The sequence below is a fragment of the Lissotriton vulgaris genome, chromosome 6 (assembly GCF_964263255.1).
Source record: "Lissotriton vulgaris chromosome 6, aLisVul1.2, whole genome shotgun sequence".
Taxonomy (NCBI): domain Eukaryota; kingdom Metazoa; phylum Chordata; class Amphibia; order Caudata; family Salamandridae; genus Lissotriton; species Lissotriton vulgaris.
Genome location: NC_141694.1, coordinates 35,715,893 through 35,734,255, shown reverse-complemented (window position 1 = coordinate 35,734,255; position 18,363 = coordinate 35,715,893). Strand labels below are relative to the sequence as shown.

General features: G+C 45.8%; 1 protein-coding gene across 2 annotated transcripts in view; it reads right to left on the bottom strand.

The window, feature by feature from the left end:
- BTBD9 (BTB domain containing 9) overlaps nucleotides 1–18,363 on the bottom strand; it is a 980,923-nt gene that overhangs the window by 894,061 nt on the left and 68,499 nt on the right. For both annotated transcript variants that reach the window (XM_086925891.1, XM_086925890.1), the window contains exon 2: nucleotides 6,599–6,810. In XM_086925891.1, coding sequence (XP_086782017.1) covers nucleotides 6,599–6,783 — 185 coding nt within the window. In that variant the 5' untranslated portion in view covers nucleotides 6,784–6,810. The remainder of the gene's footprint in view (nucleotides 1–6,598; nucleotides 6,811–18,363) is intronic.

The window sequence follows — 18,363 nt, the reverse complement described above, 5'->3', positions numbered from 1 at the left end:
TTCTTTGTATAGGTGGTTTGCGTGCTCCCTTTGCTGTACTGGGCTTGCTGTAAGGCTTGTCCTCTAGAGGCTCCCCTATTACCGGAGCGACAAAAGGAACTGCCCCGAAAATGCTGTAACTGCAGAGCCCCATGGATTTTGCCGTCTCAGTGTCCTTTTTAATTTTTTCGAGGGTTGTGTCTACCTCGGGACCAAAAAGGAAGTCAGGGTTAACTGGCTGGTTGAGCAAAGTTGTTTGTAGGTATTCGTGGAAGACAGATGATCCCAATAGTATCGCGAAAAATATCATTTTGCTGATTCACAAGGTAAATCTGCACTGTCTGTACACTTGTGTGTCAAGGAGGTATAGGCTATACTCTGGATGTGTAAGAAGCCTATATTCACTGAGATTATGAAACGATCAGTATAAGTTATTGTTGGTACATGATATCATGACCAATTCCTACGCGAGTATCATTATATATACACAGTGAGGAGTAATTTTGCAACAAGTTTCTGCATATATGACTGTTGTTTCTATTAATACAATGAATTTCTTAGGGTGTTAAGTCCACAGATATTGTTGTGAATGATGTATGTTTATAGGAGCAGTGTTGTATAACATGATGTTATGATGGTCACTGTGTCAGTCATGTTGTGTATATCTTATTTCGTGTATTTTTATTTCAGATAATGTATTTGTGGGATACTACTATTTTTTAATCCTGAAGAAGGTTTTTGGCTTTGAATACTTACATGCCTTAACCGAAACGCGTTGATGCAACTGTTTGGGGTGGAGAAACACTAAGCTTTTGAGGAACATTACTCCAAAAATTGCTAAATCAAATCTATAATTTGGAGTAGGATTATTATTCAACTCATAATAGTGGTTTCTTTCCCTTTTTAACTGGAATTATTTTCCTATTGTGTTGTCCCATACTTTGTATTATGAATTTTGCAATTTTTATAAATGTATTGTTTTTAATTTCTATGTTTTTTAATCTTCAAGAATAAAATGTACATTTTCATATGATTGTTTCATGTTGATCATTAGCTGCTCCTAGTTTACATGAGTGCATGTTTTGTTATGTATGTTAAGTGCTAAAACTGTGGCTTTCTTATAAGTCCTTCTTAGAAATATATCTACTCTCGGAAGCCGACCGAACATTTATGGATCGTGCTCTTACCACTGACAAAATAGCGCTTGCGATACGAGTGGTGCACTCGGGTAAAGCCCTCGGCCCAAACGGTATCCCTATCGTACTATATAAGCTCCGTCCAGATAAATTAGCCCCATATTTGAAATCTATGTTTGAAGACAGCCCTGAGCAGGGATCGTTGCCCCTAGATCAAAAAAATCACAACCATTGTCACAATCCACAAGGAAGGGAAAACCAAAACAGACTGCGCCTCCTACTGCCCTATATCATTAGTACAAGCAGAACCCAAAATTCTAGCTAAAGTACTTGCTAATAGGCTGATCAAGGTAATAAGCGACTTAGTACACCCTGATCAATCAGGGTTTATGCCGAAAAGGAATACCGCTCTATATCTATATTAATGGTTTATCTAATTGCCTGAAAAAAGTCACAACAGATGTTCCGATAATCTCAGGGAAACCTTTACCAGTGCTTTTATATGCAGACGATGCGGTGCTTATTGCCCGCACACCAAATGCTCTTCGTCTGCTTGTACATACTTTTGTTAATTTCATGGAGGGTCTGGATTTGAGGGTCAATTTTAAAAAATCTTTTATCATGTCCTGTGGTCCTGGCAAAAGGAAACTCAACACCATACAGATAAATTAGAATCTGTTCCTACATTTCCTTATCTAGGGTTGGTTTTCGCTGCGAACGGCTCGTGGAGTGGGCATTTGGCCCACTCCACGAGCAAGTTCTCGAAAGCCACCAATTCGGTTTTGAGTCTTCCGCGCCCAAAGAAAATTGGTGCCACCTAGGCTATTTTAAAGATTTTTAAATTACAGTGCTCACCTGTTGCCTCATATGGAGCTGAGGTCTGGGGGTCGGGAAGCAGTCATTGTATACAACGAGAGGAAAGTCGCTTCTGCAGAAAAATGTTGGGCGCCCGATCTCATCCTCTGATTTTAATTGTCATAGTGAATTGAATTTTCCGTATATAAGTGACTTTATTAGAGCCAGACCAGCACTTTTCTGGATCAGAGTCTGGAGGAATAATGCGGCCGTCCTCACACAAAACATCATAAAGGACTGTTTAAATTGTGATTATGGAATGGCTATTCCTTGGCTCCTAGAAGCTTCTAAATCCCTTATTGCAGTGGATAGAGGCAATTTGTTTACTGATCCTATGTCAATTGAAATCAAGGATAAACTTGAGGTCAAAAATGCACTGTATGCACTTTATAACACTGAAACGATAGGAAGAGAATTGCAGAAATCAAGTGTTGCAAAATACGTAGAGTACGAACTGTGTAGACAACCCCTCCCGAATTATCTGTCCCTTCCTATGACTAGTTGGGAGAGATCACTCTTGTTTCGCTTAAGGGCGGGTACAGTAAAATTTTTGTTGTCTTTCCCTTTGGGGTATCGCCACAGTGCTGATTTTAATCCATGCCCCCGTGATGGTGTTAGCACACAAGATGATTTGCATTTCCTATTCTTTTGTAAATTTTATCTTAGATTTATTAAAATGCTCTTAACTCCATATTTTAAGAAACACAGACCACTCTCACTTAAAGAATCGTATAGTATGTTGGTTTCCCTAGATACTGATGAATTAATTTTTCGCACCAGCACTTTTTTAAGACTGGCTACACGAGTGCGTAAAATGATGGAAAATCCCTGAAAATAGAAACTAGTCTTACTGGAGCTTATTGCACTTTACTGCAATTGTATGGAACTCCATATCTTTGCACTATTTTGTAATTGTATGAACCCTATATCATGAAATTTTTATAATACTTTTTCTTTTTTGTATGTTTGTATATTTTAATGAATTGCTGTTTTTATTGCAGTACTTTTATGAATTTTATGAAATTCGAATAAAGGTCTTTTGAACTTGAACTTGAATACTGCTCTAAATCTGCGCAGAGTGCATGGAGTCCTGGGTAGGGTACTGATCATACTGGAAGAAGCAATCATAGTCTCCCTAGATGCCACCATGGCATTTGATACGCTCGAGTGGCCTTCTCTTTTTGCCGTGCTCACAAAACTGGGATTCTGGCCGACCTTCGGCCGATGAGTGCGCCTACTCTATAGCACACCAATGGCCCAAGTAGTCGTGAACAATAAACAATCAGAGACCTTCATACTTAGCGGGGGGCCGCCAGGGGTGTTCCCTTTCTCCTTTATTATTCGCTTTGGCCCTCAAACCCCTTGCAGCATGGATCCGGAGGGATGTAATGACTCGTGGAATGCGATGGTCGGCGGACTGGGAAGATCGCATTTCTCTATATGCGGATGATATCCTTCTTTATCTCAGGTCCCCCAAGAGATCCCTGATTGCTGTTTTCGACATCCTGGCCATATTTGGCAGATACTCCGGGTTTAGGATCAATTGGCAAAAGTCCCTCATGTATGTCCTCTCTGGGGGTCCTCCTCCGATACCCCGGAACTGCCCCATACCGATAGTCTCAGAAGGCTTCAAATACCTAGGCATATTTGTCTCTCTTGATCCCACTCTCCGATATGCCCGCAACCTTGTTGACCCACTGCAAAGACTCAAACATGACATCGCAAACTGGAAGTCACTCCCACTCTCTCTATTGGGAAAGGCGGCCTTTTTTAAAATGATGTCCCTACCCAGTTTCCTGTATGCCCTGCAAAATTCAGCCGACCCCGTCCCGGACTCATATTTTAGAGAAATAGAAGGGCTCCAGCGAGACTTTCTTTGGGGTGGAAGAGCGCGTATTGCTTTGCAAAAACAAGCTCAGTTGGTACTACGATACAAAAGGGGATGATGGACGGAGCGTTTGAGCAAATCAAACATTCACCCCCAGTCAACTGATCTGGGTTTAATCCATCACCATTCTTTAGCTCACTCAGCCACCCCAGTTCAGACATGGCCATATGCAAATCAGTTTGACCATGTGCCTCATGGGAACAGTCCAGCCCGAACTGCCAAGCCATGTCTTCCCTGACCGGAAACAAGCATCCTGGGACCGGTTTCGGATTCATAATCCTCATCAGCCAGGCTATCTTGAATCCAGTGGCCAAGTGAGCAAGAGACTCACGTCTTAGCATACCCTGCCAACTTAGGGCGAACAAAGCGATACAAAAGGGGATGATGGACAGAGAGTTTGAGCAAATCAAACACTCACCCCCAGTCAACTGATCTGGGTTTAATCCATCACCATTCTTTAGCTCACTCAGCCACCCCAGTTAAGACATGGCCATATGCAAATCAGTCTGACCCTGTGCCTCATGGGAACAGTCCAGCCCGAACTGCCAAGCCATGTCTTCCCTGGACCGGAAAAAAGCATCCTGGGACCGGTTTCGGATTCATAATCCTCATCAGCCAGTTGGTACTACTGGGCAGCACACCTTACAGCAATAAATCACAGCACCTATGGTCGCCCCGACAACCCAGGGTTCAATATGGATTGATGGCTTCTTCCAAATGAGACCTACAACTGTGCACTATACTCCAAACCAGGCAGATACCCACTCACTGGCCCTACCGACCATACAGTTAAAATCTGGCATTCTGCAACCAAGTCGCTCGGCTGGAGCACTAGGTTGACTCTTGCCACACCCCTGTGGGACTCTCAAAAACTGGGAGATTTGGGAAACTCCAAAGGCTTTGATAAATGGTATCTAATTGGCATCTCCCATATTCGGGACCTCTGGGGTACAGAGGGAGTGAAGCCCTTCGACACCCTCCAACATCAATATGCACTGGCAGATTCGGAGCGTTTTCGTTACCTACAAGTCCGACATGCACTGCAAACAGTGTTGCCCCGTAACTCCTCTCCACCAGATACCTCCCCACTGGAGGACAGACTACTAGATGGCCATCTACCTGAAAGGGCTATTTCCCTGACCTATGTAAACTTATAAATAATATGGAAAATCCCCTATTGTCGTTACGAGAAAAAAGGACTGGAGACGGCATCGAATTAGACGATGAAATCTGGCAAGCTACGGTCTCCTCCCCCAAAACTGTTGCGATTCCGGCGCGTCTCTGACTGGTTCAACTAAAGATCCTGAACAGAATTTACATAACAGGTCCCCAATTGACCCACATGGGTGGGCCAGCGGACGGGTCTTGTAGGCGGGGATGCACCCTAATGGGCACTTTCAGGCACATAATATGGCACTGTGAACTAATCCAGGAATACTGGCGTAAGATACACGAAGTAATGAGCGAAACGCTAGAAGTTGAAATCAAGCCAGAAGCGCCCAGATGCCTCCTCAACATCTGGGAGTCTACAGACCTCAACACCCACACCACACAATGGGTCACACTCAGTTGCATCGTCGCCAAAAGGAATATCGCTCAGCTCTGGGGGGCTCCGCACGCACCCAAGGTTACAGATTGAAAAAAAGACCTTGATTGGTGCATGCTAAAGGAAAAGACAGTGTACATGGCCCGAGGCTGCCCCCGAAAATGGTCTAAGATATGGGCCCCCTGGAATGACTACCGTGGCAACATCTGTACTCCTCCTCGTGATCTGGACTGTGATGATCCCCCCCCCTCCCTGTAATTTCCAATGAACCACCCTATTGTATTTGTATTTATATTTGATTTAACTGTAATCCACTCTGTTGACTTTTGTGGAACTGTACCTTTGCCCATTTTTGCTGTGGGTCCAGTAAGGCTGCTCTAGAGTTGCTTGGAGTGTAGTTGTAGTTACTCGCAAGCTGAAGTAATTTATGGTTCCAATTTTATTAGACTATGGTTGGTTTACTGGTGTAAAAGGGGATAGGTTTTCAGAAGGAAGAAAGTGAGATCTGGATGCTCAAGGCTGGATGGGATTGGCTCTATTTGTTAAGTGAGAAGAAGTAGGCAGTAGTACCAAAAGGTATTCCGTCTGATGAGGTTCCACCCTGTGTTTGGGTAAGAGACCTTGGCATTTATGGTTGGTTGGGAATGACCAGCTGTGTCTAGCGAGCAGAGGTTTCGATAAGATCTTGGAAGGGATTGGGTGTTATCATGGGGATTGCGTTTTAGTATTGTTTTGAAGCAGGTATGGAGACTTGGCAGGATTAGCCTGACCGCCACAAAATTGCCACTTGGCCCATATAAATTCTTGTGTTTTCAGAGGTATGCTCTGAGGGGGATACAAAGAGCCTTGAATGTTATCGTTTGTGGTACTGTAGCATCAAATGATTTTTCTTCTGCCATATGTGAAGGAGCATTCAAGCTGTTATGCCATGCAGATGTTACAGTGAAGAGTATCTGAACACCTCAGCATATTGAATTTGTGCTGCCTATTCAGGAAAGGAAATGCAACGCAGTCACCTTAAGTCTTTGGGCAAATGAAGGATCTAAGAGGTTGGGGTGTAGGTAGGTATGTTGAAGGAAAGGATGGCTGCATTAATGATAGCTGAAGCAAAATATGTAATTGAAAAAGTGCCATAAATATTAGAAGCATGTTTCAAAACAATGAAATATATACAACTCACACATAGGACCATACCTGAAATAATGACATCGAGCTGCCAAAACAACTCTGTGTGCAGGAAAGCGCTTCTTCTCCACAATAAAGGTGACGTCGCTGTACTCCTCCCCGTTCATCAGCGCCCCCACGTTCTCCGACAGTATATGCACATGGTCGATCTCCCCCACCGCGGTGTAAGGGCGCAGAGGGTGGCTGTTACTCATTTTGTCGCGTAAGTGTTACCAAGAGCTCTGTAAAAAGAAAGATTCAAGAGGCTTTAGAACCATCACTCTTCATTTTAAAACACATTTCATGACATTATTAAGCTCAGACTTTGAGGCTACACAACTTCAGCTGATACAAACCTGCAGCCACTGCATCACATGTACCTAAATGTTTGCAGATGCTTCCGTGGGAAAAGAAAATGCAGATGAATTTGTCGGAGGTACTTAAAGCAGACTCACATCCCTATGCTTATCCGCAGGCTCACGCGCTATGCTTATCCTCCGGCTCACACCCTATGCTTATCCTCCGGCTCAGACCCTATGCTTATCCTCAGGCTCACACCCTATGCTTATCCTCAGGCTCACACCCTATGCTTATCCGCAGGCTCCCACGCTAGGCTAATCCACAGGCTCACGTCCTATGCTAATCCCCAGGCTCACGCCATATGCTTATCCGCAGGCTCACGCCCTATGCTTATCCGCAGGCTCACGCCCTATGCTTATCCGCAGGCTCCCACGCTATGCTTATCCGCAGGCTCCCACCCTATGCTTATCAGCAGGCTCCCACCCTATGCTTATCAGCAGGCTCCCACGCTATGCTAATCCGCAGGCTCCCACGCTATGCTAATCCGCAGGCTCCCACGCTATGCTAATCCGCAGGCTCCCACGCTATGCTAATCCGCAGGCTCCCACGCTATGCTAATCCGCAGGCTCCCACGCTATGCTAATCCGCAGGCTCACATCCTATGCTTATTGCTTATCCGCAGGCTCACGCCCTATGCTTATCCACCGGCTCACGCCCTATGCTCATCGGCCGGCTCACGCCCTATGCCCACCCGCCGGCTCACGCCCTATGCCCACCCGCCGGCTCACGCCCTATGCCCACCCGCCGGCTCACGCCCTATGCCCACCCGCCGGCTCACGCCCTATGCCCACCCGCCGGCTCACGCCCTATGCTTATCCGCCGGCTCACGCCCTATGCTTATCCGCCGGCTCACGCCCTATGCTTATCCGCAGGCTCCCACGCTATGCTAATCCGCAGGCTCACATCCTATGCTTATTGCCTATCCGCAGGCTCACGCCCTATGCTTATCCGCCGGCTCACGCCCTATGCTCATCCGCCGGCTCACGCCCTATGCTCATCCGCAGGCTCCCACGCTATGCTAATCCGCAGGCTCACATCCTATGCTTATTGCTTATCCGCAGGCTCACGCCCTATGCCCACCCGCCGGCTCACGCCCTATGCCCACCCGCCGGCTCACGCCCTATGCCCACCCGCCCGCTCACGCCCTATGCCCGCCCGCTCACGCCCTATGCCCACCCGCCCGCTCACGCGCTATGCTCACCCGCCCGCTCACGCGCTATGCTCACGCGCTATGCTCACCCGCCCGCTCACGCGCTATGCTCACCCGTCCGCTCACGCCCTATGCCCACCCGCCGGCTCACGCGCTATGCCCACCCGCCCGCTCACGCGCTATGCTCACCCGCCCGCTCACGCGCTATGCTCACCCGCCCGCTCACCCGCTATGCTCACCCGCCCGCTCACGCGCTATGCTCACCCGCCCGCTCACGCGCTATGCTCACCCGTCCGCTCACGCGCTATGCTCACCCGTCCGCTCACGCGCTATGCTCACCCGCCCGCTCACGCGCTATGCTCACCCGCCCGCTCACGCGCTATGCTCACCCGCCCGCTCACGCGCTATGCTCACCCGCCCGCTCACGCGCTATGCTCACCCGCCCGCTCACGCGCTATGCTCACCCGCCCGCTCACGCGCTATGCTCATCCGCCCGCTCACGCGCTATGCTCATCCGCCCGCTCACGCGCTATGCTCATCCGCCCGCTCACGCGCTAGCTGTATTAACAATAAAGCAATTGAAATACTTGAGACGTGTCCCTGTCTGCTTCTCCACCGCGTCACACACCGGTAATCACTTGAGCCATATTTAATCCCATTGTTTTTCAGCAATGGTGCAACCACAGATAGAGAGCAGCTGTTAGAAACTGGGTTACTGGTTGACTGCGGTGTGAACCCTAGTTAAGCAGTAACCACAATCATAGTCAGGATAAGGCATAAACAAACCCCAATTGAACTCGTGCTCACCCCCTGGTAGCTTCGCATCGGGCAGTCAGGCTTAACTTGGAGGCAATGTGTAAAGTATTTGTGCAACATCGCAAACAGTAAAACAGTGACAATACCACACAAAAAGAATCCCACACCAGTATAGAAAAATATATATTAGTTTAATGAATGGCCACCCGCCCTGGGCGCCACTCCCAAGCCAACAGACCACGCACGCAACCTGGGCTTCATCCTGGACTCCTCCCTCTCGATGACCAGACAAGTCAACGCCGTCTCCTCATCATGCTTCAACACCCTACGCATGCTCCGCAAGATCTTCCGATGGATCCCGACCGAAACCAGGAAGACGGTCACCCAGGCACTCGTCACCAGCCGACTGAACTACGGAAACCCCCTCTATGCCGGAACCACAACCAAGCTACAGAAAAGACTCCAACGCATCCAGAACGCCTCCGCCCGACTCATCCTGGACATCCCCCGACGCAGCCACATCTCCGGCCACCTGAAGGACCTGCACTGGCTCCCCGTCAGCAAGAGGATCACGTTCAGGCTCCTCACCCACGCACACAAGTCTTTCCACGACCTGGGCCCCAAGTACCTCAACGACCGCTTGACCTTCTACACGCCCACCCGCCAGCTACGTTCTACAAGCCTCGCCCTCGCCGCCGTTCCACGCATCCGAAGAGCCACCGCCGGAGGTAGATCCTTCTCCTACCTGGCGGCCAAGACATGGAACTCCCTCCCCATCCATCTTCGGCTGACCCAGGACCATCTCGCGTTCAGGAGACAACTCAAGACCTGGCTGTTCGAGCAATAGAGGACCCCTTCCCCCAAGCGCCTTGAGACCCTGCCGGGTGAGTAGTGCGCTATGCAAATGTTATGATTGATTGATTGATTGATTGATTGAATGAAACAAGACCAAAACGACAAAAATCCAATTAGTAGAACCGAAGACATTGAATCTGAAGGTTTAGGTCCAAATAGCGCAAAAAAGCTTAAAGTGCCAACTGTGGATATCGGGTCGTGCCGGACAGCGTCAAAATCTCAAGTTCAGGCCGACAGCGATGGAGTGTGGCTGGCTATAGAGACCCCAGTTAGGCCCTCTGAACAAAGTACCTTAAAATCCAGGTTGGGATCATTGAGTTGATCTATGTCAAAGATGCATAGCGTAGATGAGGATATGCGTCAGTTCTGAAATGTGGTGTAGCTGCGGAGCAGGGTTCCATTGCATCGATGTTGAGAATCCCATCAACTGGCTTGCTAAGTCAAGTCTGGCATCGAGGATGTGGTGTGCAGTCGGGATGATGTGTCGGTTCCAAAGAGCTGCAAGGGTGCGATGCGAAGTACGGCATCATCGTAGAGGCTGATGTTGAAAAGAGATGTGAGGACCTGCTTCGAGGATGATCTTTGCGACGAGTCAAATCCATGCAGCAGCGGAAATGTGTAGATTCTGCACAGGATTGCACTGTGAAGCAGAGAAATGCTGCTGGATCCACGGAGGCTGGCAAAGCACTTCAAAGTCACTTCCAATGGTCCAGGACTAGAGTGGCATTACTCAGCAGGGTAGACTCACAAATGGCAGAGTCTAGGTGCAAATGCAAGGTTGTTGGAAGCTTGTATGTCCCTAAGGCTACAGATCAGGAGGCCAGCCAACTAGACCTTGGAGTCACTCTGGGGTCAATAAAAGAAGGTGCAGTCATTCTCACCCAAGCAGCCGGCAGCAGGTCAGCACAGCAGGGCAGCAGCACCCTCAGAATAGCAGTCCAGCAGAGTGAGAGTCCTTTCAGCAGCACAACAGTTTTTCTTCCTGGCAGAGTATCCATATGTGATGTGGAATGGAATGGAATGGAATGGAATAGGTTTTTGTAGAGCGCGATAGCTACCCGCAGGCGTCCCAGCGCTATAACTGAATACGGTGGGGGTGAGGCAGGTCAGGGATTATTTCCTGAAGAGAAAGGTTTTTAATTTTTTACGGAATTGCAGGATGTTTGGTTCTGAGCGGATGGAAAGTGGAAGGGAGTTCCAGAGCCTTGCTGCGTTGGTAGAGAACATTCTCCCTCCGCTTCTTTCTCTTTTGTATCTGGGGATGATGACCTGGAAGGCGAGGGAAGATCTCAGCTGCCTGTTGGGGTTGTAGGGAATGATCAGGCTGTGATTAAGGACTGCTCCTTTCCTCCAGTAGGCACGGTTGGCGATGTATATGCTTTTAAAATTGACCCTATCTTTAACCGGTAGCCAGTGAAGTGCTCTTAGTTCAGTCCTCACTGATTGCCGGCGGGGAATGCGCAGGAGGGTGCGGGCCGCGCAGTTTCGAATCACGTGCAGTTTTTTAGGGTGGATCCAGAAGTATTCTCAAGTGGTGGTGTCCAAGGTCCTTCTTTTATACACAATTATGACTTTGAAGTTGGGAGAAGCTTCTAGAGGCATGTCTTTGAACTTCGAGTGCACAGATGCCCTGCCTTGCCTACCCTGGCTCCAGACTAAACACAGGGTGTATGCAGCCCTTTGTGTTGCAACAGGACACAGGATATTCAGTTGAGAGAATGGGCCCAGCTCCTCCCTCCCATCCTGCCAGTGATGGCCACTCCAGTCACACCTTAGGTCCAATTGTGTGTCGTTGTCTAAGAGGAACACATAAAGCCTAAGTACCAACTACACTCAGTCATGTGACCTGAGACAGTCTGTAGGCACTAAACAACTAAGGCAAAAAAACACCAACGTTCTAAAAGTGTCATTTTCAGAATTGTAATTTAAAATCTGACTTTACCATAAGTTAGGATTTTAAATTAAGATTCCAGAGACACCAAACATGATCTAGTTATTTCTTTCCATTCGGAAACTACACATATAAAAAGTAAAGTTATCCCAAGGGAGAGATAGGCCTCACAGTGGTGAAAAACGAATTTGATTTTTTTCTATCAGGACATGTAGAAAAAGTATATGTCCCGCATTGAGTACAATGCACCCTGTACTCTGGGCTGTCCAAGGCCTCTCCTAGGGGTGACAAATATGCACTAAAAAGGAAGATTTAGGCCTGGAAAAAAGGTCCTTTGCAAAGTCGACATAGCATCTTAAAATTGCACAAACACACAGGATCTGCAATGGCACTCCTGAGACATGCTTAAAGGCTGCTTAAGTAGGGGGCACAATCTATGCTGCAGACCCACTGGCAGCATTTAATTTACAGGACCCGGGGACATGTAGTGCACTTTTCCAAAGACGTATACGTAAATTAAACATGCCAATTGGGTAGGAGCCAATGCTACCATGTTTTAGGGAAAGAGCACAATCACTCTAGCACTAGTTAGCAGTGATAAAGTGTGCAGCGTCCTACTGCCAGCAAGAACAAAGGCAGCAAAATCAGGAGGTCTGAAGGCAAAAAGTTGGGAGGAAACCACACAAAGGATGCCAGGTCTAGCATCAGCCATATGCAAGCAAGCCTTGGTTCATAAAACACTGAACTGCAATGCTGACTGAGCGATTGCCGGTTGGAGGCAGTTTGCAAACATTTCACCCATCAGCTTTGTGTTTCCTCAATACAGGTATGTACAGACGTGTCTGTGCTCACTGTGCCACATGCCTCAAGCTATACATCAATGATGAGGCATTAGTAGGCAGAAACCTGCGAGTGTTGCTCGTGGTCCTGTCTGGAAGAGACCCAGCTTGGCAGTTTCAAATGGACTGTTACCATTAGAGCTGGACAAAGACATAATTACATATAGCTCGTCCCTATCTGAAGTGGCAGGTGGGCGAAAAACAATGGACTGGAATGCATTTTGAGCAACTGCCAGTGGATTAGCAAGAATTGCACTCACCAATGTTGTGTTTTCCTCAGTGCAATTCTTAAGTGCAACAGGCATGCTCAGACCAGGATCCTGTTGTCTTTGTACCACAGAAGTGTAGCTATACTTCACTGACAAGCCTAAACAGGCCAAAACCAGTCTAGGTTTGATTGTGGTGCCCTTTTTGGAGCGGACCTAGTTTGGCATTTCAGAGTGGACTCTTCCTGTTGGGACAGGACCAAGACTGATTTGCACATCGCTGATTTCTGTCTGGATTCACATAAAGGGTGAAAAACAATACCCTGGAATGTGATCCAGAGCAACTACCAGTGGCTGAGACAATCGGCAAGCATTCCACACATCACTATTGTGTTTATCATCTTTCATTAAGAGTCTTTCACCTACAAATGAACCGCTATTCTTAAACCCGAATACTGGGTAATGCAATTCAATGAGATTGATCGCTGCCTAAACACATTAAGCAGGATCTTCAGAGACTTACATTCATCACATCCGAGCATCGTCCCTCTCACAGCTCAAATAGATCCATGATAACCAGTACGGACTCTCTTACAGACATCCCCCCCACTCCACGTACCACACACAGCCAATCTGGGATCGGAAACTACACCTTCCCCGAATGATGCTACTCACCCAAAGACATCACATCAAGATCTATTGAGCAATGAGATCCACAAACTGCTCCTCTCTTATCAGTCTGAAAAGAATACTAATAATTCTGATCGAAATCAAATCCAAACCATCCAAGCGAACCCATTCAGAAAACCAAACTACAATCACAAAGGAATAAACAAGAACAACCTCAAGCACGTCATTTTATCCCAAATGGCCTCTCATCATAACAATAATCAGCTGAAGCGCATGCTTCTCGACTGCAGATCAGCAAATAAACACGCAGCAGATATCTACAACCTCAACCTTATTGTAGTGTAGTTCCTAGTTTCCCACTAGGCCCTGCGCATTGGAATAACATAAACAGTAGTATCGACGTGGAACTGCAGATATTCCAGGCCTCCACTGACTATGCTAAACTTAATTGGGTGTGTTACCAACTAGCTCAGAGGTCACTGGAAACTTTCTTCTCTGCATAGGAAGTGATCAGCTTCCTTGGCACAGACAAGAAGGGATTCAGTTTTCCAACAACCGTGCAACATGACAACTTTGCTCCTCAGATCAAGAGTCGATCTCTAGGGTCGTGTGAAACAATAGACATGTATTTCACTCAGTCAGTCTAGTGCAGTTTACTTTCACGAGATGTAGAGAATAGAGAGACGGGCGTTTGTCAATAAAGGGTTAACATTTATTGAACAGTCTTTCTTCTCGTACAAGAGAAATGAATTGCCACAATTGCAATAATTGTTATTATAAAAAGTACGTACAGTAAGATAAGTATTGCGAAATAGAACTGTAAAAGCATTGATATGGTTTCTTAGCCATACAATGGTTTAAAAGTAATAAAACATATATACAGTCATATATACATTAGGCTAACATACTCAACTGGTGCTTCTAACTAAGCCTACCCCAGTGTGCCTGACCTAAGCCTAACACGTGAAAGGGGAGTAAGTAAGTAGCTTAAGTTAAGTTGGTTTTGCCAAGGTTTGTTTCAAGAATTCTCGTCTAAGGGTTTAGTCAACACCATACCTCTGAATAGAATGATGGAGGATTGGTATCTCCTTCAGGGGTCTCTCTCGATATCCCAGTCACCCGCGAGGGTAAACCGGAAGCGCCGGGACTGGATTTCTCTGCACGAGAAAGGCAGCGGCTTCTCTTCAGCGCGTCGAGGAAGGAGGGGGGACAGCGTCCGCGGGCAGCTGGAATCTGCTGGATGTCTTCGCAGAGGGACGGCTGTTCAGCTCCTTAAGCGTACTGCACGATAGGTCGCGCTTTAGCGGCGATAATGGTATCAGCAGCTTCACCACCACAGGATAGCAGGCTGCAGCGACAGAGTGCTAGATTTACCAACACGGGGTCGTGCAGGCAGCTGGCTTCAGTAGCTCGTACAACAGGCAGTGCTTAAGGCAACGTTGGTAATATTTATACCTGACAGGTGCCGGGTTTGACGCAAGTTTGCTGGACATAAGACGTCAATTAAAGATGTCACTAGGAAGTGATAGTTATCAGTTGCTCATTAGAGTTCCATTACTAATCAAAACATAGCAAGCGGGGATTTCCAGGTTTGCTGAGTTTTTATCTTGTTGAAGAACTCGGAGTGTTATCTAGGAATATCAGATAGTGACTTCTGCTCTGTCATTGCACTAATTGGTCGCAAAGGAAGTGGCAGAGGGAACTATGCTGGAATGTGGCTCTGTTCGTGTGAGACAAGAGATGACTTTTCAGAAAATCGCACTTGAACGGTTATGCCAATATAGGGAATAAATGGATTTATAGCCGAATAGGGGCATAAGGTCACAGTATCGATCAGGAACCTAGATAAACACGCAACACCCACTCCACGGGTTAATGTCCATCAAAATTACTAAAACTAAAGCAATTAGATGCATGTGTAACATTGCCCACCCCAAAATACATAAATGCATTCGAAATAGGCGTACTTATAATACATGGAATTTAGGTACTGTACGTTTTTTTTAAAAGCATAGAAATCATTCAAAAAATTATTGCATATGAAATCATTGAACGATTATGCATAAAGAATTACACATGAAGTATCTCTGACAGAAGAAATGCGAGATAAATCATCACATAAAAATGCATTGTAATAACATATGTGCTAGAGGCTGGTGTAGTATTGTTATGTCTCTAGATGTGTTTAGAAATAGAAGTGTGAAGCTTCTGTTCTCTAAGAATAGTTTTTACGTTAAGCAAAGAATTGTTCGTGCCAAAAAAAGGGTCAATGTTAGAAAAATTGTCCAATTCAAAAAATTATTGCTTGAACGGGGAAAAATAGATTTCCAAAGCTCTTGGCAGTTATTGTTGATCAAAACTGAAGGCCGAATTCAGAGTTCATGGGAACGCTGTGTGTCGGAAAAGCTTCTAAAAGTTATTGTTTCTGTACGGGTGAGAACATCGTATCAGACAGGCTCTCAAAGAATTGGTCTACAAATTCAGGTGATAGTTCAACCAAATTAGATAGTGCTGTAACTTGGCAGGTGTGAGAATGATTGCTGTCATCGTATTCAGGACCAGCAATGCTCACAAATGGCTGTACCTGGGTGATGCTGCTTTTGTCGCTTGCTCCACTGTTACCACTTGGCTGTAGTACAGGAGTCTCCACAAATGCCGTCATCAGAATTGGTAGCCGCTGGGGACAACACAATGCGTGAGCCGTTATTGGACTGAGCAAAGTATCGACGTCCATTGGTACTGCTGATGGAAGTGAAAGACAGATGTCCAACACGCATTCATCGCCGCAAAGCATACACCGTAGCACAGGTAAAATGCAATTTTGCCATATCGGTCTGAATGAAAGGAACCAGGTCATGTTTAGATCTCTCAGCCTGGCCAATCCAAGGACGTTAGTTATCCTGTCCCGGTAGCGCATTGCTAGGATTGTCTCTTCCATTCCCATGGGAGCTATGTCTGAGCCGAGGCTTGCCATAACGTAGCAGGAGGGTCAAAAATAGAATCCCTGCGACGAGTCCCAAAAATAATGGTATGCCGCCAAAAATGGAGTGCACAAAATTAGGAAAGATTCCCAAAATTGCCTGGAAGGGTGTTAGCAGTCCCGTAAAGACTGTCTTAAATATGCCCGGGATGCTTGTTGCACTAGACATGTTAAGGAGTTGGCTGAACATTTCTACGAAATGCACGGGGCAATTTGTTGATAAAAGGTCATGAATTTCAGTAGCTGTCCTTGCAACTAGAAGATCATACGTCTCTTTAGATGACGTTATAGGCACTGTTGTCTGTAAAAGTACAGATTTCATTTTGCTTAATGTATCAATTCGTATAGAATAGAGATTCAGACGAGGCCAGATGGGAGTCACTATGTCTGGAGGCCCACTCGGGAACAATGCTTGCATACAACATTTGACCATGGACGTTACTTCTATTAGATAACTTTTCCCTGGCGTGAGGCCACAACATCTGTGATCCGTTCTAAGAATGTAACTCCCGTTTGCGAGTTGCATAAAGAAGGGCTCTATCTGAGTTGCAGGTGTGACTAGCTGGTGGCATGAAAGGTTGTTTGAATTTCCATCACATGCTCCGTGTAAATTAATACCCTGACACAAAAGTATACCGCTTAGTGAATGTTTACAGTTCTCACCACTAAGAAATACATTTTTGTCACTGTCACTATAGCAAGAATGAGTGTATGGTAATTTCCATATAGATTTTACATATCCTTTACCCAATTGTTCATACTGGCCAGCAGGTATGTACTCAAGGCACTTTTTAAATCGGAAGTTGTTATCGGAATTGTGATAATTCCGTGTATTATCCATTCAATGACAGGACTCTCTGACATTGTCAATGGTAATCTCTCGAGTTTTTCGATGCTCAGGATTGTATAGTCTGCTCCTTTCTGTGCCAAACTGATCTGTTTATCAGTAAGGTTAAACTGGAAAATAATGACGTTGTGTTGATTAAACGCCAAGGCACATAGCCTGAACGAAGATTTTGCAGCGTCCAGCCTAATTCTATAATAGAACGTAATTGAGACTGGCCATGTTGTAACATTAGCAAATCTCTGTCTATCACATCAAAGGCAGAGGATACAATATTGTCCAACGAATATATTCTGGAAGACAGAGTCGTTAACCCATTGTCTACTACAGAAAGTGATTTCTCCAAATTAATACGATCAATTTCTCGTATTTTTTCAGCAGTTTCAATTTGCTTTACTTTCCAAGCCTCGTTGTAAGCAGCATAGATACTGGTCGCTATGAAACGCTTTTGACGCTGTTTGCGTGGTCCAAGAATGAAATCGCGCAAATCAGCACCATCTTTTAATAAAGACAAGTGTTGCTTAATTTCAGCCAGTGTGGATGATTTTAGCCATTCAAGGCAGAGTTTACCTACACTGTATGTTGTTATAATCCCTGGATGCTGTCTCTGGGAGTATCTTGAGTCTAATCTGGTCATTTTTAAACCCTGTGTTTTATTCAGGAATCTATCTTGACAGCTATTTGTGTCTGTAGGCCAGATTAACCACTTTTTCCAATCAGGATGTGTTCTGTTGAAATGTAAAATTTGTGACACGTCTAACTCAATATCTGTGGTTGTATTCTCAGCTATTGGCTTTGGAATAGACGGTGTTTTAAGGTCTTTGATCTTAGCTAGGCCAAGACAAGATGTTTGGTGTATTGTGTCATTCAAAAATAACATTTGTTCTGGTATCATGCAGGTTCTAAATAGTGCTTCAATGCCTTGCACCTGCCAATCTTTTGTACCCCAAACTGTTTTCGTTTCAATATTATTTTTCCAATGATCAAAACCAAATGTCATCATTTTGTCATAAAATGCTTCTGAATATATCAATTTAGAATTTGTCAGCATTGTTTTCATTCCTGTTTTATCTAACAGTTTATAATAAAACGTTTCTGCATCACTGGTGTTAAACCCTGAGAAGTATTTGAATTTCTCAAAAAATGCTTTAGAACTGCTTTTAGGTGGTGTAGAACAATGTTCCCATTGATTATACATACAAACATTTCTAGGCTGTGCAGATTTATGCAAGTAATGATCCCCATAGTGGGTGTAACAGAATAATTGCTCATAACTAGATGAAC